At 43.6% G+C, this 21,711-nt stretch overlaps 1 protein-coding gene across 2 annotated transcripts; it reads left to right on the forward strand.

Moving 5' to 3' along the window:
• Positions 1 to 9,118: 9,118 nt before the first annotated feature.
• Positions 9,119 to 20,015, forward strand: SERPINA10 (serpin family A member 10). 2 transcript variants are annotated; one of them, XM_083755931.1, is made up of 5 exons: positions 9,119 to 9,361; positions 11,348 to 12,073; positions 15,426 to 15,699; positions 17,336 to 17,483; positions 19,801 to 20,015. In XM_083755931.1, exons 2-5 carry the CDS (start codon positions 11,374 to 11,376, stop codon positions 19,990 to 19,992), a joined length of 1,314 nt encoding a protein of 437 aa, XP_083612057.1. In that variant the 5' UTR covers positions 9,119 to 9,361; positions 11,348 to 11,373; the 3' UTR covers positions 19,993 to 20,015. The 2 variants fall into 2 exon arrangements, with proteins under 2 accessions (XP_083612057.1, XP_083612058.1); XM_083755932.1 differs by having other exon boundaries at positions 9,284 to 9,361; positions 11,352 to 12,073.
• Positions 20,016 to 21,711: the final 1,696 nt, after the last annotated feature.

Genomic DNA, 21,711 nt, shown 5'->3' on the forward strand with positions numbered 1-21,711 from the left:
AACCTGACATGGATCATCTTCATGACACTAATTCACAGAAGTAGTTTTCAGAGGTGCTCAGATTTGGGGCGGGGAGAGGGAATAATATTTGAATAATATTTTTCGAGAGGAGCCCTGCTGGGTTAGAGTCAGTTCTCACAGTGGCCAAATGATGAGACACACACAGAAATGCAGCTGGAACATGAGACCCAGCAACTGGTATTCTAGAAGCCATGGATAGCCTGATCTGCATGAATAACAGCACCATAAGCACAAATCATCATGACTGCAGAATAAAAAGGAGATGTATGAGGCCCCAAGGATCTGTTACAACGAACTCTCAACAGTCACCAAAACTGTAATCTTTATTGATTTTTGAGTGCTTGCTTCTCTCCTTTTTTATGTGTAGTATAAATGTCCCCTGGAAGGTTTCTGGTCTGAACCATTGAAATGCCCCCTTTTATTTCTCTGGCAGCTGTTTCTTCTCAGCCCCATTGCTGATCTTCTTGGCCATCCCTGTCTTTGGCCTCATTTATCTTCACTACTGTTCAGCAATTGTTCCCCATGGCATCATCGCATCAGATTTTGATGACAAAATTACATACTGTGACGATCACACAGGGTCCCTGGACATTTCACCATCTATTGATCCACTTTATTTCTCACTGCCACCACCCAGGCCCTACCTGGTAAAATACTGAGTCTGTTTATTTATTTCAGTTTAACAAGTGTGGGGTTTCATAAACGGTCTCAGTCAACTACAATCATGGGCTGCCTATCCAGACCTATAACTTCCGCTACCTGCTCTCACTCACTAAACCACCTCTCAGATATGTACTTGTCTTCCTAGCTCCTAACTGTTCCTGACTCAGCTTATTTTGCTACACTAACTCAACTTACCCACAGACTCTATCCCAATTCACTCCCACTCCAACCAATCACCCAACTCCCAAAGAACTCCCTCCTTCGCCCCTCACAGAGCTGGTTTTATAGTCCCACTGACTCCACCCCCCTGGGTTCTGATTGGGTAACTTGTTTAACTATTTCACCTCCAGCACTCTCATATGTTAACGTCACACATACATAGTTCTCTCTTCAGTCAATCAGATACAATGGTTGTCGGAGGGCACAAAGGAGAGCATAGGAAGGGCCCTGCTAGATCAGACCTAAAACCCATCTCAATCAGATGCCCATGGGAAGTCCACAAGCAGGACTTTCTGCAACAGTGCCCTGCCCAAGTGTGGTTCCCAGCCACTGGCATTCAGATGCACAGGACCTCCAGTGGTGGATGTTCTCCATGCTTTTGCTTATCATTATTATTTTTAAAAGTCATCTAAATTGGAACAAAGGAGTCCAGAAACAGTAACAAGAACATGAAAGCAACCGGGAGAGTAAAAGGGGGGCTTGAACAGTATGCACAATTAATATTAGCATACTTGTTTAAAAGATGATGATGATAATGTTTTTAGATTCATGAAAAACAAACAGGAAAGTAGATGATTGCACTGGTGCAAAAAAAAAAAGTGACGGAAGTCACCCACGCCTAAGTCCTGCTGTATCCAACAGAAGTCAAATCTGCCTCACCTTCATTAGGTTTACTTTTGACTCAGATAATATACTTCTTAAGCAATTTTGTACCATAGTGCCAAGCCAAGAGCACAGCATCCTGTAAGCACATTGCCAAATCCGTCACTGGTGTGGAATAAATCATACTCACATGGAGCCAGCTCTTAAAACTATACTCCAGTTTCCAGGGACAGGATTGCTTCAATGGCAGGTGCATGTTGGACAGATAAATCATAGCAGTATTCATCTCCCAAGCTTGGCTTCCTACCAGTGACACCTACAGAGACTACACATATGCTACCTTGACTGTCAGTTCCTTTGCATGCTGGCATCCATCTGTTTGAGAAGGATTATGCAAGAATAACTACACTATACTTGCATCTACAATGTTTGAAGAACCCCTTCGTTCCTTCTCATGTTCACATGGCTTCATTGGCAGCTGAGCTCCTGGGCTAGTCAGTTTGATCGATTTGATTGATTTAGATGCCCCCTTTCCACAGTGAGCGGTGCCTAAAGTGGTTGTAAACCACTTCTTATCAAAATGCAAAACAGTGAGGCATGGAGTCTAGGGGGAAGAAGGAAGTTTACAAAGCATGCCTGTAAATTCAAATAAGATCAGAAATCAGAAGTTTATAGTACACAGAACAAATTCAAAACTAGAAAAGATATAAATACATAAAAGCAAAGCAGAAAAGAAAGTTATCGGACACTGTTTTTAACACTTGATTGGGAGCCGCCCAGAGTGGCTGGGGAAACTCAGCCAGATGGACGAGGTATAAATACTAATTATTATTATTATTATTATTATTATTATTATTATTATTATTATGCAGTTCCAACGGCTGGTGCAGCGCTTCGGGCACTTCAGCAACTTGTTTTAAATACAGTTGAGTGAGAGAAGGATCTTCTCAGCAGGCTAGAAGCTGCCTCCCTCAACTCTCCTCCAGAGGAGACCGACAGCAGCAAAAGGCAAACGCTGGGGAGGGCAATGATGACTGGAGACACAGAGGTGTGTCTTGCTCATTTCTCGACCCAAAGCTATGACTTGGAGGCCTCCCTGGAAACCCAATGAGGAAACAAGATCTGCAGGAGTGTTAATGCTGTGAGCCCCTCCACCCTATGCTCAGGTTGTACATGTGTGTAAATAAAACCGCATATCCTAAAAGAACCACAAACTGCATTAACCTTCATTCCAAGGAAACCGAACCCAGGTCAGCACTGGAACTCCTGCAGTCTCTTGCTGGCCAGAGATGGGGGTTGCACATCACCTTATGTTCTCTGGGCAGCTTGCAAACATTCTGTTTGCAGCACAGGCTGAGAGAGAGAGGAAAGAGTGGCCATGTTTGGAAGAGAGAAGGGAGAGAGTCAGGAAGCCCTTTCTCCTCCCTCCCATCCTGCTAAATGCCAGAAACACAGCCAAAGGACCATTGATCCTCCTGATTGGCTGGCTTGCACTCCAGAAAACATTTTCTGGTTTCTCTTCAGATTGTATCAATCTTTCGCCTTTTACAGAAAACATTTTTGGAGAACCGTGGAATCCAGTGGAATCCAGTACAGGCAAAGTTTGTCTCCCTGATTTTCCTTGCTTTTAATGCTGCAATAGCGAGAGCTACCAGGGAGTATAAATGAGCAACTGACACAACGCTTGTGCTTTCTCTGCCAAAAGTCACAATGTCCATTCCAATTAGTTGGTGTGTGTGTGTTTTCAGTTTCTCCCCCTCTCGCTGCTCCTGTGTCCTCCTCGGCCCCCACCACCTGGGATGAGCAAATGTCTCTCTCGTGTTCGTTCTTTTCGTTTCCTCTCTGTACCAGCCATTCTTTGCAGCCTCCCACTCTAACGCCCACACGGCAACGATTCCTTTCCCAGTACACAGCCATTTGTACAGAAGGTGGACTCTGCTCTGCAATCTATGCTCTTGCACAGCCTATACTAGTTCATTACACTCCTCCATTTGATACCAGCATGGGCTTGTTCAGGAACAGGTCCCATGGAAGCTGAGGCAGCCTCTCACCTTCGCCTCCACCAACATTTAGACACATAGCATGATGCTGGCAAACAGCACTAGCTCCAGTTTCAGGGGGGCACTGGTAAGGACAGCCCTTAGTCCTAATCCCAGCGACTGCTGTCAGGCCCCCAACTGCAGGTTTTATCTAGATATGGGTTAGGGCTGGGCAGTATCTGGCTTTCAACATCGTGACAGATCACCAGCTAAACATTGTGATATAAAGGTAAGAAAGGGTAAAGGACCCCTGGACAGTTAAGTCCAATCAAAGGGGACTATGGGGTTGCAGCACTCATCTCGCTTTCAGGCCGAGGAAGTTGGTGTTTCTCCACAGATAGCTTTCCAAGTCCTGTGGCCAGCATGACTAAACCGCTTCTGGTGCAACAGAACACCATGACGGAAGCGCAGAAATGCCATTTACCTTCCCGTCGCAGTGGTACCCATTTATCTACTTGCACAGGCGTGCTTTCAAACTGCTAGGTTGGCAGGAGCTGGGACAGAGCAACGGGAGCTCACCCTGTTGTGGGGATTCGAACCGCCAACCATTTGATCGGCAAGTCCAAGAGGCTCAGTGGTTTAGACCGATAGATCACAATGTCTGAAATAAGGAAGGAACTATGCAGAGCCAAGCAGTAGGGCTCATGTCAGGATGCTGCCAGTGGCCCCTGGCTGTTTGCCCAGGAAAGTATAAAGACAAGAAAAGGTTTCTTACCATCCTTTTTCATTTCAATATTTACAGAGAGAGGCTATAGAACCCAGCCTCTTGGATAATGGGGTTGTCCTGAGTGAATCTCCACCCCCGTCTCTCCCACTTCCTCATTCGGGTGCTGCTATGTGCCCTCTGCCTTTGAGCTCCTTGTTCTCCTACTTTTAAGGCTCGCCGGGTTCTGGGAGCTGGAGGGTATGGGATGCTTTCTAATGACACCATGTCAGCCAGCTGCCTCTCTGCTTCTGCCCCCTCCTCCTCATTTCCCATTATATATTACAATGTCTGAAATAAGAATGGAGCTATGTAGAGGCATCGGCCGACCCTTTCCCCCACATCGTGATTTTTGCATAGCGCGCTCACACACAGACCACGATTTGATTCACAATATATTGTCAGGTCAAAAATTATGAAACCAATATCACAGTATGGACTTCAAACCAGTTTGGGATGATATATCAATATATCACCCAGCCCTAATGTGGACTTATCCACTAGCTGTGTCTGGGAAACAACTGACCATTTTGACTGCCCACGATACCTCAGAGCAACATGATTTCCCCAAGATTCCAGGGCTGCATTCCAATTCCCACTTACTGTTGAGATGGGAGGAACCACAAGGATCATCTAGTCCAACCCTCTGCATCACAGGAACCTTTTTTGCCCAACGTGGAGCTCGAACCCACGACTCTGAGAATAAGTGTCTCATGCTCTACCGACTGAGCTATCCCAGGGGTATGTAAGCCCCTCTGAGCTCAGCACAACTTGCTTCTTTGTCAACACATAAAGGGACTGGTAAATATATTAAGGCATGACTAAAATGTAAAAGAACTTATCTTTTACATTAGTGAAAATTTCAGGGCGGCGTCAAACGAATGCGATGAAAACTGCCGAAGTACTAATTTTAGCACTGCCAAAGATTACTGCATAGATATTTCCTAGAGTGAGGAAGTTGAAGAAGTTACCTTAGCTTGCTCCCAGCTAGACTGCCCTTCTTCTTTTTGGCAGCTGGGCTATGTGCTGGGGTGGAAATTTCAAACAGAAATTTCAGAGCATAATAGATGGGGCTGGTTTTACAGGATTTCCTGCACCAGGCATTTGTTCTTCCCTTAACGCAAGTCAGTTGGAGCCTCTCGGATGCTATATCTGTGTTTTAGTGAGTGAGGCCATCACCCCCACACTGCAATCCTGTAACTCAGTCGCTAAGTATTTTGCAACTCAAGGAAGATGGCTGAATGGGCTCACAACATTTCGCCATTGTTTGTTCTGCTTTATCTCATTGGTAAACCATCTAGCTAGCCTTGAAGAGAGCTGCTTTACCTCAGAAGGAAGACATTTTAGGTGCATGAAGGCACATGCATATATTCATAAAATGATTTGTGGTAATTTTTTGAAGTTTTTTTTTTTGAGCAGGGGGTTATCAGGGTGCTTGGACCAGTTGGGCCTATGCTCTGATCCAGCAAGACACTTCTTAGGTTCTTCATAGCCCTCCACTGCTGTGGCTTCTCAGCAACTGGTATTCAGTGATATATCGCCTCTGAAAATGGAGGTTCCTTAAAGCCATTGTTTTATTTACTACAATTATTAAATTATACTTGATTATAAAAAGAAAAAAAAACTCAAAGCGGTTTACAAAGAGCCACGTGATTTAAGTCATCTAAGCTTTTCTTCTCATAGACTCAATTTTTTACATTTCTGCTGCACTATAATTGCTGTGTGGCTCCATCCTATGCCACTCCAACAAGGTAAGAGTGTATATACATTAATACTTGGGAGCGCAGAAGCACCATCTGTTTCCAGCCATAGAAAGGGATGTAATCAAACTGGTTCCACCACTTCTTCCTTCCGATCGAAAAGGACTGCCATGACATCTAGTGGCGCCAGCTGGATCTGAACAAAAGCCGACTGTGTTTCTCTTCCAATAACTGAAAGGATGCTAAGGAGCTAAGCCTTAACGTTAGATGTTGATGATGATGATTGATTGATACGCTTCCCATCTGGCTGGGTTTCCCCAGCCACTCTGGGGGGCTTCCAACAAAATATTTAAAATACGATAAAGCATCAAACATTAAATACTTCCCTAAACAGGGCTGTCTTCAGATGTCTTCTAAAAGTCAGATAGTTGTTTATTTCCTTGACGTCGGATGGGAGGGTGTTCCACAGGGTGGGCGCCACTACTGAGAAGGTTCTCTCTAACTTCGCTTCTCACAGTGAGCGAACCACCAGAAAGTCCTCAGCACTGGACCTCGATGTCTGGGCTGAACGATGGGGGTGGAGACGCTCCTTCAGATATACTGGGCTGAAGCCGTTTAGGGCTTTAAAGGTCAGCACCAACACTTTGAATTGTGCTCGGAAACGTACTGGGAGCCAATGTAGGTCTTTCAGGACCGGTGTTACTTGGCAGCCACTCCCAGTCACCAGTCTACCTGCCACATTCTGGATTAGTTGTAGTTTCCAGGTCACTTTCAAAGGTAGCCCCACGTAGAGCACATTGCAGTAGTCCAAGCAGGAGATAACTAGAGCATGCACCACTCTGGCGAGACAGTCCATGGGCAGACTATAATGAGGCGAAGTCCATTATAGGGTTGTTTTGTGGCAAACTCCTGAGGATTATGATCTCTGCATATTGTACTTGGTGGGGTCATCTTCTTCCTGGTCACAACTTAAATCATCATTCTGTGCCTGAACCATCCTGAATATTCAGTGGCATCCTTAGCATGTGCTATGATGTGTGAGGTTCTCACCTGTAGTGAAGGAATGGCAAAAGTCCATCCCACCATACAGATTACAAGAACCTCTAAATGGCATCTTTATTTTTTGCAACTGCAAATTTTGTTTGTTTGTTTTGCCATCACTGAGTAGGGTTTTCTATTGTCTTTCCCAAATATGTTTAAGAGCTTGTGAACTACGTATTGACTGATGGAACCACCCCACATTTTTATGCTCCCATCAGATACTAATCTGGGACATAATCCAGGTCAGGCACATTTGCCCTCTGCTGCAACTTTTGCAATGTGCAATAAAAAAATCTTTTTTCGAGTTCACCACACGTTGAAGGAACAGAACACTATTATCGGATGACAAATGTTCTGTCAAGGGCCATTGCACCATTTTCTGGAATTTGTTTAATAAGGAGGTATTTACTTTTGGATAGAATATAATGAATGCAAATTGGCCAGAAATACTAGCAGTGCTAGCAAGAGTGCATGAAATTATTCCCAAAGACTATGACAAGATTTCTCCTACTTTGGCCTAATGCAAAAGGTCTTGTGTAGCATTTCTTGTTGCTCTAAACGAATTACGTCTTTGTTCGTAATTTTCACACACCTCTCTCTCATTCTGTTTTCACCTGTTCATTGTTCATTTTGCAAGATTTGCAGGTTCTGGGAAATGGTGCAATAATGTTTGATGGATGGCTGCCATCCAAGAATTATGTGGTCTTTGTCCAAATGCTTCTGAAGATGCTTCTATCCCTAGGAGATTATGTAAGGCTTTCAAAAAATTGTTTTGTCCAGCTCATTTTAGTAAAGTTCAATATTGCACAGCAGTGGCCTATGTATTTGAATGCATGCTTTTAAAAGAAACTGCAGGGTACAATTGAACTCAGTGCAATTTTAGTAACCGTGGAACTTCAGTTTCCCTAGAAACTGAATAAGCCTAGAAACGAGGCATAAATCAAGCCATTTAAAATGGCATATCCAGCTGTTTTCAAAAGATACATATTTTTAAAATGAAATGGTGTTTAATCTTAAAGCTTATTGCCGCCAGCTTTTGAGTCTGTGCCCCCCTCCCTCTTGTAAAAGGCTGCAGCCGATGTGCTCTAAGGCCTATTGTTAATCTTGTAACTGGGTTCAAGGCCTAACTTTTCTAAAGACTCCAGATCGATTTTATCATCCTGGTCCCACCATACAGAGACTGTTCAGATGATGGTGATGAAGAAGTTTAGTGGAGAAGGCACTTGCAGAATCTCTATTGGCAGAACGGGCCAATAACACAGAAGGCTCGGTTTTGTGTTGATGTCAAATGAGCCTCACCAATTTGGGGCAACCAGCAATGCTCCTACAGATAATCTCAGTGGTCAAGCTGGGATTCAAGGGTTCAGGTGGTCCCCAAGGTAGCCTGGACCCAGTGAGGAGTAAGGAAAGGTGAGCTCAGTGCTACTGAGATAGGCACACTAGTCTGCTCTTTCTCTCTGGGCTCCAGCTGAGGAAGGTCCCCATTACAGTGATTATGGGTAATGCAACTTAGGTCACACGCTACTTCATTGGTGCTCTTTCAGAAGACCATTGCCAGCACATAGGTCTGATGCTTAGATGCTTGGATTGGCTTCCGTTTTGCTAAAGGGTCGTTTCAAGGTTTTTATGAAGCCCTTAACAACATGGTTCCAGGACCACCTGGTTCTTTATATCCTGGCCCAACCACTGAGATCTTTGGGGACTCTCCTTTGACGGTCCCCCATGGCTCATAGCTACTAGAAGGCATGAATGCATTGTAGTGGGCCCAAGCCTGTGGAACTCCCTTGCCCCTGAGATTAGATCTTGCTGTTCCTGACTTTCTTGCTCCCACAGCATTTTAAGATAGTTTTCAGTTTTATGATAAATGTTTAAAATGCCGAATAATAATAATAATTTACGATAAGCATTTCAAAATGCCTAGTAATAATAATAATAATAATACCCCAAGATTGTTTGTGCAAGGGAAGGCAGCTGAGGGAGAAGTGTTCTTTCAAAGCTCTGAGGTGCATGTCCTTGAGAACCAGTGCTTAATACCTACCAAAACCACGCTGTTCTTCCAAGTATGTGGACAGGAAACCGACTTTGGTGTTGCCTTTCAGAAGTGTTTACGTTAAACTTCTTGAAAGCCCTTTCATGCTCTTCTTTTAACTCCACATGTCGCTTACTGGAACCTGCCTGGCATTTCAGCACTTAGTCCTTCTCTGGAAGTCATATGTTCTGTTTGTCCTTTAGTTAATTTGCAACAGACAAAAGTATGAAACTACACTTTGGAACGGCAAATATTTACCTCAGGATCTCACTCATTTGGAATAATAACATTGCAACTTGATTTGCACGGGAGTCAGAAAAGTAAGAGAGAAGCTGTCCCGTTGGTAAGATCTGCAAAACTAAATTCATTTTAAAAGAATATAATGGAAGGGAGGTCAATTGAAAGTGGTCACTAGTTAATTCACTGCTGTATTTTAAACACTGAGAGTTTGTGTGTGTTTTAGGGCAGTTCAAAACGTATCTCCTACTTTTGAATGCCTTACTACTCTTAAGGGGGAATGTGAATAGCTCCACAGAGATTCTCCTCTGTATTTTTGAACTTTTTTGTTGTTCCAAAAGCAATCCCTCTAAGAAGATGAGTCAACAGTGGTGGCATGTCATTGGTAAATCCTTAAAATGTTTAGGATTAATGCCTTACATTACAAGCAACTATGGAACTGCACCATTTGCTTGGAATAGCTGTACCAAAAATAGGAAGCTGCTATATACCAGGTTAGGCTAATTGTCCACCTAGCCCAGTGCTGTCTACTTTGGCAGCAGCTCTCCAGGGTCTCAGGCGATGCTTTCTTAATGCTTGCCATGTGACTCTTTAAAACATTCTCAGACTGGTATCCCTAAACCTGTGTTGTTTACATTCAAGCTAAGCAATATTTAAAACCAAGCTCTTTTCTTATTCTGCATTCACACATCTCCTTCTTCCTCTGGGAGCCTTGAAGGAGGGAGACCCTTCTTTCTAACCCACATTATTTTGAATGTGCCTCTAAAACAGTTCAGGTATATTCCAAAGCCCACTCCTAGAACACCCCATTTTTAATTTTTCATCTAATCAGAATGTCATTGTTATACCTATTTGAGAATGACATTGCAGGGGTCCTTCCATTTGCATTCACATTGTTCAGCCTCAAACTAAGAATTAAAAACTTAGTCACTAAGTATTTAAGAGCAGAATTAAACTTGGCAAGTGGTTTGGCTGGCTGCAAGGATAAAATGGGGGGGAGCCTATTTAATCTTAGGCTGTGTACATACCATACACAGTTTGTTAAATGTGCTGGGAATTGTAGCTCTGTGGTGGGTAAACTACAGTTCCCAGGATTCTTGGGTTGGGAATGTGCTGTAAATTTATAATGTGAATGCAGCCTTAGAGGAGCCTTTTCCAAATTAGGATGCTCAGAAGTTGTTGGCCTCCAACTTCCATCATTCTCAGTTAGCATGGCTAATGGGCAAGGCTGGTGGGATTTGGAGTCCACCAATATCTGGGAACACGAGGTTAAGGAAGCCAGTCTTGGAGAAAAGATTAGATATGAGTATGATGCATAGGATAAATATACCCTCCAACATTTCTCTGATGGAAATAGGGATGTCCTATTCAGTTGTTGTTGTTGTTGTTGTTGTTGTTGTTGTTGTTGTTGTTGTTGTTGTTGTTGTTGTTATACCCTGCCCATCTGATTGATCAGGTTTAAGGTGCTGGTTTTAACCTTCAAAGCCCTATACGGCCTAGGACCCTCGTACCTACGGGACCGCCTCTCCTGGTATGTCCCACGGAGGACCTTACGGTCTTCAAACAAAAACATCTTAGAGGTCCCGGGCCACAGAGAGGTTAGGCTGGCCTCAACCAGAGCCAGGGCTTTTTTGGCTGTGGCTCCGATCTGCTGGAACGCTCTGTCACAAGAGACTAGGGCCCTGTGGGACTTGACATCTTTCCGCAGGGCCTGCAAGACAGAGCTGTTCCACCAGGCCTTTGGCCAGGGCACAGCCTGACCCCCTCCTTTGGCAATCCTCACAGAACTCTAGCCCAATGGTTGCCATTAATCTGATTTGAACTGATTTTATAATGAACTGATTTTTGAATGTTGTATCATTTTACTGTTGTTAGCTGCTCTGAGCCCAGCTTCAGCTGGGGAGGGCGGGATATAAATAATTTTTTTATCATTATTATTATTATTGCATAACTCCATACCCTCTAATGTTTCTCTGATGAAAATAGGAGTGTCCTAAGGAAAACCGGGACATTCTGGGATCAAAAATTCTGGGACTGCAAAAATAAAGTATCTTCATATATTTCTCTAACCTATTTTCACTTTATTCACCAGAAAGAAGTTCATTGCTGTACTCCAACATGAAATCTGCCTTTTTTCTTGTCTTACTTGAACTGTGGGCTGGCATGTGCTTATCAAATGAAACAGCTGGTGTTTCAGGGGTGGAGACAGAGCAGAGTATCATCCTAAACCTCTGGCCTTTCAATGACACTGATAAACGATCGCTACATAATACTGTGCCAGATCCATCTGGGGAAGAGTTTGTGCCGGAGTCCTCCATGCGCAACTTCACAGAAAAGAACACCAATTTTGGATTCAATCTCTACAGAAAAATAGCGCTGAAGCATGACAACAATGTGTTCTTTTCCCCTTTGTCCTTGTCCTTCGCTTTGGCAGCCTTCTTGCTGGCTTCTGAAGGGGAGACGCACCACCAAATGCTTCAGACTCTAAACCTCCACCTTCTGGATGACAAAGAGAACCGGCTGCCATCTTTGTTCCAGCAGCTAAGTGTCAGCCTCGCCAAGAACAAGGAGTTCACTCTTTTGCAGGACAGCTTCTCTTTTGTCCAGAAAGGCTTCCAGATCAAGGACACCTTCCGCAACTTGTCCAAGCGATACTTCGATATGGAGTTTCTGATGGTTGATTTCCACAACTCTACTCATGCCAAAAACGCCATCAACCAACATGTGAAACAAAAGACTAGAGGGAAAATCCCTAGCTTGTTCGATGAAGTCGATCACCAGGCTAGACTCATCCTGGTGAACTGCATTCTCTTTAAAGGTAACGATTATTGTGATCATAGATATCTTTGCTGTTTATTGTTTCGTTTCTTAAGAGAGGTGAACAGAGCTGTGGTTAACAGCTAGGTTTATGGAAGAGTCTTTCTGCCTGCCATTCTACATTACCAGCAAGACTAGACCCTCCAAGTGTCCCTATTTTCCAGGGACAGTCCCGAATTTACAGAAGCCATCCTGGTTTCTTATTTGATCCCACAATGTTCTGCTTTTCCTTAGGACATACCTATTTTCATCGGAGAAATGTTGGAGGGTATAGAATAGGATGTCCCCAGGGCTTTTTTTCAGCCGGAAGTCACCAGAACTCAGTTCTGGCCCCTCTTAGGTGCGCACCACTGCCATTCTAAGAGAATGAGGAAGGTGTTCATAGTGAGTACAAGCACTTCTTTTTCTAGAAAAATAGCACTTAATATTTCTACTTTCACTGGTGAAATGTTGGAGGGCATGCAAGTCTTATCACCACATTAATTCCTTTTCTCTCGTCTCTCTTGTTCCTTTATTGGCACCTGAAGGGTCAGCTGCTTCTCGTTAAGGGGTTCTAGGGACCAGCTGCCCATGCCTAGACTAGGGCTGGTCCAAAGAAATCTATGTATCTGAAGCTAGCATTGTTGCCATAATTGCCCCAAAAAGCAGTACAGTCATACCTCAGGTTAAATATGCTTCGGGTTGAGCGCTTTCAGGTTGCGTTCCACGGCGACCCAGAAGTAGCATAATGCGTTACTTCCAGATTTTGCTGCTTGTGCATGCGCAAACGGTCAAAATGACTTCACACGCATGCGCGGAAGTGGCGAATTGTGACCCGCGTAGGAGTGGGTTACATTTGCTTCAGGATGCTAACGGGGATCCGAAACGGATCCCGTTAGTATCCAGAGGTACCACTGTAACCAAATCTATAAAACAGGAGTGACCAGTCACCTCTCACCAATGTAGTGTAGCTATGTGAACCTTCAAACCACACTCAGGGTTAAGTCATGTTCTGCTTGCAATCTGCCCTTGACCTCCATGCAGAAGGTGGAAGTTGTAAAAGGAGCTTTCTCTCCCCATGTATTCAGTGACTTTCAGGAAGTGAAAATAGGATTCTTAAAACGTGTGCATGTCCATTGCAGATCTCCCTGCAGTTTTCAATGTAGGAGCTGGTCCTCTCATAAGAACATAACACAAAAATACAAGAAGAGCCCTGCAGGATCAGGCCCATGACCCATCTAAATGCAGCATTCTGGTCTCACAGTGGCCAAACAGAGGCCAACGGGAAGCCTGCAAGCAGGATGGGAGTGCAATAGCAGTTGTGATTCCCTGCAACTGGTATTCACAGGCATACAGTGAGGCAGAATATAGCCATCATGAGTGGTAGTTATTAATAGTCGTATCCTACATGAATGTCTCTAATCCTCTTTTAAAGACATACAAGTTGGCGGCTGTCACTGTCTCTTGTGGGAGTGAATTCAAAGTTTAAAGATGTGCTGCTTGAAGATACTAAGGAGTTTTCTCCCACAAGATCAAGTGGGGGCCACAAACTTACATGACTTTCAAAGAGGAAACCGGTGGGTCTGGCACTGTGTTTTGTTAGGAACATTAAAAAAAAGTCCTCTTGAGTCATTCCAAAGGCTCGTCTAGTTCAGCATCCAGTGACCAGCCAGGTGCCCATATCACTCTTCTCAATTGTGATTTCCAACAATTGTCATTCAGAAGTGCAGTGGCTCCAACCATAAGGTAGAACGTCGCCATCATGCCTTGTAGCCATTGAGAGCCTTTCTCCTCCACGAATTTGTCCTGATCCTCTTTCAAAGTCATCCAGGTTGGTGGTCATCAGCACACCTCTTGGGATGTCATATAGATGCGGACCCACGTGGGTCCTCTTTGCTATTGCAGAATTTCGCACATTGGCAAAAATTAAGGCTATCTGCGTCCTCCCTCAATTTCTGTCAACCCTTTTAATAAGTGGAGAAAAAGACTGCAAGGAATGTTTCCAGCCACTGGGTGTTGCTTGTCAGGAATATTTTCAAAGGGCTCCATGGCAACCAAAAAGACACTGCAATTAAATATCCCCTAATTTCTCTCTTCTATATTTTTAGCTCCTGTTCTGATTTTTCACTCCTTCACTAATTGTTGAGTTGTGATAAAGTGTGCTGATGAGAAAAAAAGAAGATAGAGCTATCTTGAGCGCAGGGAGGCTACAGAAGCTCCATTGGCTTCGGTGGGCTTTAAGCAACCTACAAGTATGCAGGATGGCACCCCTTCTGTGATTGAAAGGGCAAGCCTGGGAGGTCTAAAAGGTGACTCATAGAGAAGAAGAGAAACTATGTGGAGTGGGGAGAAAAAGATGTCATAAAATCATAGAATCGGAAGGGACCCTGAGGATCATCCAGTCCAACCAATATGCAGTTGTCCCTTCTGGGGATCAAACCTGCAACTTATCAGCACCATGCTCTAATCAACTGAGCTATCTAGCCAACTGTTCAGGGTGGGGACAAACAAGAGACTTTTGAAGGTGTTATGGTAACCCAAATGCCACATTCCCTTCTGGGCAATTTTCCAGGCAGGACCAGAGGCAAAAGTGGGAACAGCAATGAATGTAAACCTTATTTTTGCACAATAAGCTAGTTCCTGCACATGCACACACAAACCCCATCTCCATAATGTTAGGATAGTTCCATTCCACCTTAAAGGATCAGGCATGATTGTGTGTATCACATGCCTGTTTACTTCCAGCTTCTCACTGGGAACTTCCATTTTGTATATAGTTTTTGTTCTGGCTGTTTTCCTGGACATGGAGGCAAGCAGTCATGTTTTTCCTTTGTTCTGATCTACGTTGAATAAAGCTGTAAATGTGCTCTCCTGACTGCATCTTCTGTTGTGGAGACTCTGCTGAAAGGGTGTGCACGGGTCTTAGAATGTCTCTGAGGCTAGTGTCGCCAATTGACTGATGCTGTTCCACGGGAGACCGGTGATCGTCTGGAGACAACTGGGGGCCTGCCTGATGTCTCCCTGGCAGTATCCCAACATATACTCCCCCCCATATAAGCCTGAGGCATCATCACACTTCAAGCACACCTTTCATCACAACAAAAATATGTATGAAGTATGGCCAACGAAGGCATGGCTTGGGAAGGAGCTGCCTTTGAGGGCTATACACCAGGAACTGTATTAGAAAAGCAGTGATCAACCATGTCAAAGTTACATGCTTTGAAATCCCATTCATTTCAGTGGAAGGGTTAAGCACATGCTGAAATGGCAATCAATGGGGACTTGGCTTTGTCCGGATTGTCCCTGATGTTTCCTGCAGCTGATGTGGATTATGTCAGCATTTTAGAATAAATGGTTTCTGTGTCTATTCTCAGGCAACTGGCTACACCCGTTTCCTCCCAAGAACACAGAAGTGGCCACCTTCTATATTGACAATTACAGGACTGTCCAAGTGCCGATGATGTCCAAGACAGAGAGGGTTGCCATCACGTTCGATAAGAGCTTGAGCTGTGTCGTGCTGAAGTTGCCATACAAAGGGAGCGCACACATGCTGGTCGTCATACCTGAGAAGGGTGCTGATTTTATGTCCATTGAAGACCATTTAACAAATGAACTGGTGGAGTCTTGGCTTAGGACCATGAATAGCAGGTACAGGAAATGTTGTCCTTTTTGTTGCTAAGATGCTAGATTGATGCAAGCTAGAATATTCAAAGGAGAAGGAAAGAAAGAGGGCAATGTACCTGAATAGGGAAGGAAAGGGGTTTAACTATGATGGATCCCTGGAGCTTGTCACCTTTTCCACAAAGACAAGTTCTTTGCTTTCACTTCTTCTGGGAAATGATCAAGCACTGGACCACAAAAACAGATAGATAGATAGATAGATAGATAGATAGATAGATAGATAGATGATAGATATAGATAGATGATAGATAGATGATAGATAGATGATAGATGATAGATAGATAGATGATAGATAGATAGATAGATAGATAGATAGATAGAGAGAGAGAGAGAGAGAGAGAGATAGATAGATAGATAGATAGATAGATGATAGATAGATAGATAGATAGATAGATAGATAGATGATAGATAGATAGATAGATAGATAGATAGATAGATAGATAGAGATAGATAGATAGATAGATAGATAGATAGATAGATAGATAGATAGATATAGATAGATAGATATAGATGATAGATATAGATATAATATTAAATATAATTATATATATATATAAAATTGTGTCTGTGTGTGTATTCCTGTATCAAGGCCCAAACATCCTACAGTATGCAGAGATGATGGGAACCATAGAAGTCACATTTCCCATGGCTTCTGGAATCACAAATTAACACTTGTATGAACAAATGAACTACATTAAGGAATTTTATATGTTTGTCAAAGTCCACATTCTCTGAATGATATAGTTGACTCCCCTACATGGGGGTTACATTCTGGGGGTAGTGCATAAAGCCAAAATCGTGTATAGTCAAAACACTCTCCCTGCACCTCTGAACACCTTCCCAAGGCCACCAAACACTCTCCTTATACCTCCAAATGCTCTCCCAAGTTGAGTACAACGCTGGAGGGGGGATTGCTGATATCCCCCCCCCCAGCCCATCCTCTTTTTTTATATTATTCACTCAAGTTAAATGTGCATAAGTTGCGAGTCAACTGCATCAGTGGATATGCCAAGTCTTTTAGATGATATATTTTACACATTGACTGGTGAATGTGCAGTCTCCAAGAGAAGAATATGCACACTGACCAAGCAACACTCATTGCTTTGCATATTCCCTGAGTTCATTCAGAGAGTATGCAGACTGAGAGGGCAATAAACAAAATCCCCTGCTTGCAGAGCTGCCATACGTCCGGATTTCCCTGGACACAGCCAGGAAACGGGCTTGAAAATGGAGTACAGGGGGGATTTCTGTGAATCAGCAAAATGTCTGGGAAAACCCAGATGTAGGGCAAGTAGGGTTTTATTTTTTTAAAAAAATCTTCAACAAACCCAGAAAAGCCTATTAAAAGCTCAACAACTTTGAGGGGAAAAACACACACAACTGAACAACTTTGACCCCCCCCCACCTCACCCCCACAAATGAAAGCTCAGCAACATTTGTCTGTATTTTCACTTTTGGGAATAGGGCAACCGTACCTGTTTGTCAATGTTCATTTATGCCCATTCTTCATAGCTGTCCAGTCAATATGCACAATGAGCAGTTTTTATGCACAATCTCCATTCAACTTACATTCGTCACCAAATATTGTTTGTTTGCATTACAGGAAAATGGACATTTACTTTCCAAAGTTCAAGCTAGACCAGAAATACCACATGCATCAGTTGCTTCAAGATCTGGGAATTAAAGATCTTTTCTCCAATGAAGCAGACCTCAGCCACCTCACAAATGAGAGAGATGTAAAAGTATCCCAGGTATGTGCGACCACTTTTCCTGCAGAAGTGAATGCTACCCCATTTCACAAGGCACAACAGCCCCAACATTGAGATCCAGGCACACTGCTGGGTACCATTTGTTCAGTATCAGTGTGCTGGGAAGAAGATTGGCATTGCCAGATTAGACAACGCTGATCACCCATTTGGAGGCAGGAAAAGAGAAAGGAAACGAGAATTTTAAAGCAATCAAAAGTGATGGTGCTTAGATTGCTTTGGTGGTGTGCACGTCTCTCTGACCTACCCAATAACTTGCAGACTACCATGCTGGATTTGAGGTGTTTTCACTTTCGCTGGACCCAATCCCAAAAAATCATCTGTGTGCAGAACCGTGTTGCAGTTGTGTGGATAACCACCTTTGCTGGAATGGGACAACATGACTGCAATTAACATAAAAGTTTTTGTTATATTAATTGCAGTGATGGAGCAGCCTTGAGAGACCAAGAGAGGGTGCAGTTTAAGCAGAAGATTGATACCTTCTCTCTTTGCTAGCAAAAATCACCTTTCTGAAAAAAACAAAAAAATTCCTTCCAGTAGCACCTTAAAGACCAACTAAGTTAGTTGGTTTTAAGTTTGGTAATAAGTTGCAATTCAGCAGCTTCTCTTTCCAGTCTATTTCTGAAATTCCTTTGTAGTAAAACAGCTACTTTGAGATCTTGTATAGAATGTCCTGGGAGACTGAAGTGTTCTCCTACTGGTTTCTCTGTCTTGTGATTCCTGATGTCAGATTTATGTCCGTTTATTCTTTGGCGTAAGGTTTGGCCTGTTTGTCCAATATAGAGAGCTGAAGGACACTGTTGGCATTTGATGGCATACACAATGTTAGACGATGAGCAATTAAATAGTCCCGAGATGGTATGTGTGATGTTGTTGAGGCCAGTAATGGTGTTGTCCGGGTGTATGTGGCAGCAAAGTTGGCATCTGGGTTTATTGCAGGCTCTGGTGCCAGTGTCCGTGTTAAGTCTGGTTGTAGCATTATTGTGGGTTAGGAGTTGTTTAAGATTGGGTGGCTGTCTGTAGGCAATGAAAGGTCTTCCTCCCAGAGCTTGAGAAAGAGAACTGTCATTGTCCAGGAGAGGTTGTAGATCTCTGATGATGCGTTGTACTGTTTTAACTTGGGAGCTGTATGTGATGACTAGAGGTGTTCTGTTATTTTCTTTTTTGGGTCTGTCTTGCAGCAAGTTCTCTCTGGGTATCAGTCTGCCTCTGTTGATCTGTTGTCTAACTTCATCTGCTGGGTATTTTAGTTCTAAAAAGATGTGCTGTAGATCTCTTAGGTAAGAGTCTCTGTCTGTAGAATTGGAACAGATACGGCTGTAACGTAGTGCCTGGCTATATACAATGGGCTGTTTGGTATGTTTGGGATGGTAGCTAGAGGCATGTAGATATGTTTGTCGGTCAGTTGGTTTACGGTATAAGGTGGTGTCTATGCGCCCATCCTGTATTTTTATAGTAGTGTCCAAAAAATGTATTTCTTGCATAGATTGATTCATTGTTAGGTTGATTGTGGGGTGAAAATCATTGAATTTCTGGTGGAAGGTGTCCAGGGTCTGTTGACCATGTGTCCAGATGATAAAAGTATCGTTTAAGTTTATTACCAAACTTAAAACCATGGAGAGACCTGGTCTGAACAAAGACATTGGATTCTTATCTCATTATACATGACAAAGCCATTTTTCACCTTCTCACCCCTTGCTTTTTCCTGTAAGACCTATTGCAATCGTTTAGAGTCGTCAACAGGCTCATCACAGCTATCTGCCAATCACCCATTCCTACCACCCTTCTGAGTAATACCCCTCCCCACCTTCTCACTATATAGAAGGGTCTTTTAACTTTTGTTTCAGTGTATCTGAAGAAGTGTGCATGCACACGAAAGCTCATACCAAGAACTAACTTAGTTGGTCTTTAAGGTGCTACTGGAAGGAATTTTTTTGTTTTGACTATGGCAGACCAACACGGCTACCTATCTGTAACTGGAACTATGGAAGGCACCTTTCTGAACTTGCTATCTTAGCCTTTGCCATCCTGATGCCCTCTAGATGTTCTGTAGTCGAACCCCCCAAACTTGAGGGAAGCACATTGGCAACGGTTGTGCTATTTGAAGTTACTTCAACAATGGCCGGAGTCCTGTTCTCATATAAATCTCTAATGACCCCCATGAGGGGTACCCAGCATAGCGCCCTCCAGATATTGGACTACAACTCCCATCAGCTCCAGCTAACATGACCAATGGAGATCAGTGTTGCATGAAATGCAGGCCGCTTTACTATGAGACCTCATCCATTTCCAATGTTCTCAGGTTCTCCAAAGAGCAGCTATTGAAGTGGATGAATGGGGAACCGAAGCTGTAGCTGCCAGTGGGTCAGAAATCATGGCATACTCGCTGCCGCCAGTCATCCATGTGAACCGGCCGTTCCTTTTTATGATCTATGAAGCAAGCATAAATGCACTGCTGTTCCTTGGCAGAGTTATCGACCCTACAGAGCTGTGAATAAAAGCCACACATTTCTATTTGGTCCGTCTTCTTTTAGTGGTCTTTTATGGGTTGAGCTACAGGTTACATTAAGCATGCCTCTTTTCAAACTGTCGCATTGCCACCCGAGCACTAGCAAGATCTCAGAAGCTGAATTCGAAATTCACACTTCTCCGAAATTTGCACTGCTGTTCTCAGTCATATGCATGTTCAAAGGTCAAATGCATGTATTTCTGAACATTAACATTAAGGAATGCATATTATAGCCAATTGCTTTGCAAAAATGTCATTCCATGACACCCCAATCTCTGAGCCACTCCAGGGGTTCCTGCCCTTATTTGGCTCGGTTGCCTTGGAATGACGCAGACTGTGGTGTCTTTAAGATATATTGGCTTTATTTATACATATACACAACCTGAGCAGAGGATAGAGGGGCTCAGAGCATTAACACAACGACAGCTTTAGGTTTCCAGGGGAGCAGCAAAATCCAGCACCAATCCAATGTGTGTCTCTCTGTCACTAGCATCCAGCCTGCCAGCTCTCTCATTTATTATTATTATTATTATTATTATTATTATTATTATTATTATTACCCCACCCACTCTGGGTGGCTCCCAACAGAATAATAGAACAGAATAAAACATTAAACATTAAAAAACTTCCCTAAACAGAAGTTTAGGGACATGCCTTCAGATGTCTTCGAAAAGTCACATAGTTGTTTATTTCCTTGACATCTGATGGGCGGGCGTTCCACGGGGGGCGCCACTACCGAGAAGGCCCTCTGCCTGGTTCCCTGTAACCTCCCTTCTTGCAGTGAGGGAACCACCAGAAGGCCCTCGGAGCTGGACCTGAACAATGGGAGTGGAGACACTCCTTCAGGGCATCTGGGCCAAGGCCATTTAGGGCTTTAAAGGTCAGCACCAACACTCTCACCAAATGCTGTGCCTATTGTTCTTCTACCTAGGTTCACATGCTCTCCAGCCAGATGAGGGGAGTGGGGAAATGCTTACCCCGCCTCTGGGAGAGCTCCATCACTTAGCTCATTCTTTGAGATGCGGATGAGCAGTGAACTGGCAAGCTAAAGCCATTACCTTGACAGGGACTAGTTTGAGCTGTCCCTTTTACATTCAAGCTTCACAGATACAAGAGCCCGAGAATATGAAGCGACCCAGGGGGGACATCCAGAATGACCCTCTAACAACTCATAAGAGGAGATATATGCAGAACTTCACACTAAAGTGCCAATGCATTTGCATGATGCGGACATGTGGAGAAATGAACTGAAGAGTGGATAAATGAGAAACGGAGAGGAACTGAAATCGACAGATTTGACCATCCTTAGTGGAGGGTAGGAGGGGATGAAGGGATAGCATGGAAAAACCAACCAGCAGACGGAGACATCATCCTAATTAGTGGGAGGGAGGTGTGGTGGAATGTGATAAATGAGGATGAGGCACCCTGAGGATGAACTGGCTAATCTCCTGAGGCTATTGGTCCAGGGGCTTTGCCATACTGGTTCACTACATATGCTGCAAGTAAGCATATGTTAACTCTTCATGTCACTTTAAACCAGGGAGGCAGGAGATAGGGACCACCACACACCTGCTAAAGCTGGGCTGCAACACCCCAGAAATCTCTTTCAGTATTAGACTGTATTGACGCTGCACCAAATTTTCACGATGTTTGGTTTTTGCACTGATAGTTATTGTTCTGTAGGTACAAATATTTTAATTCCTC

This window comes from Podarcis gaigeae, assembly GCF_964106915.1.
Source record: "Podarcis gaigeae genome assembly, chromosome: 1".
Taxonomy (NCBI): Eukaryota; Metazoa; Chordata; class Lepidosauria; order Squamata; family Lacertidae; genus Podarcis; species Podarcis gaigeae.

Excerpts from the sequence above, each read along its gene's own strand:
- SERPINA10 (XM_083755931.1), top strand. The coding sequence starts at position 11,374 with ATGAAATCTGCCTTTTTTCTTGTCTTACTTGAACTGTGGGCTGGCATG. Across the intron at positions 15,700-17,335 it reads CTTAGGACCATGAATAGCAG|GAAAATGGACATTTACTTTC; the intron begins GTACAGGAAATG and ends TTTGCATTACAG. Across the intron at positions 17,484-19,800 it reads GAGATGTAAAAGTATCCCAG|GTTCTCCAAAGAGCAGCTAT; the intron begins GTATGTGCGACC and ends CAATGTTCTCAG.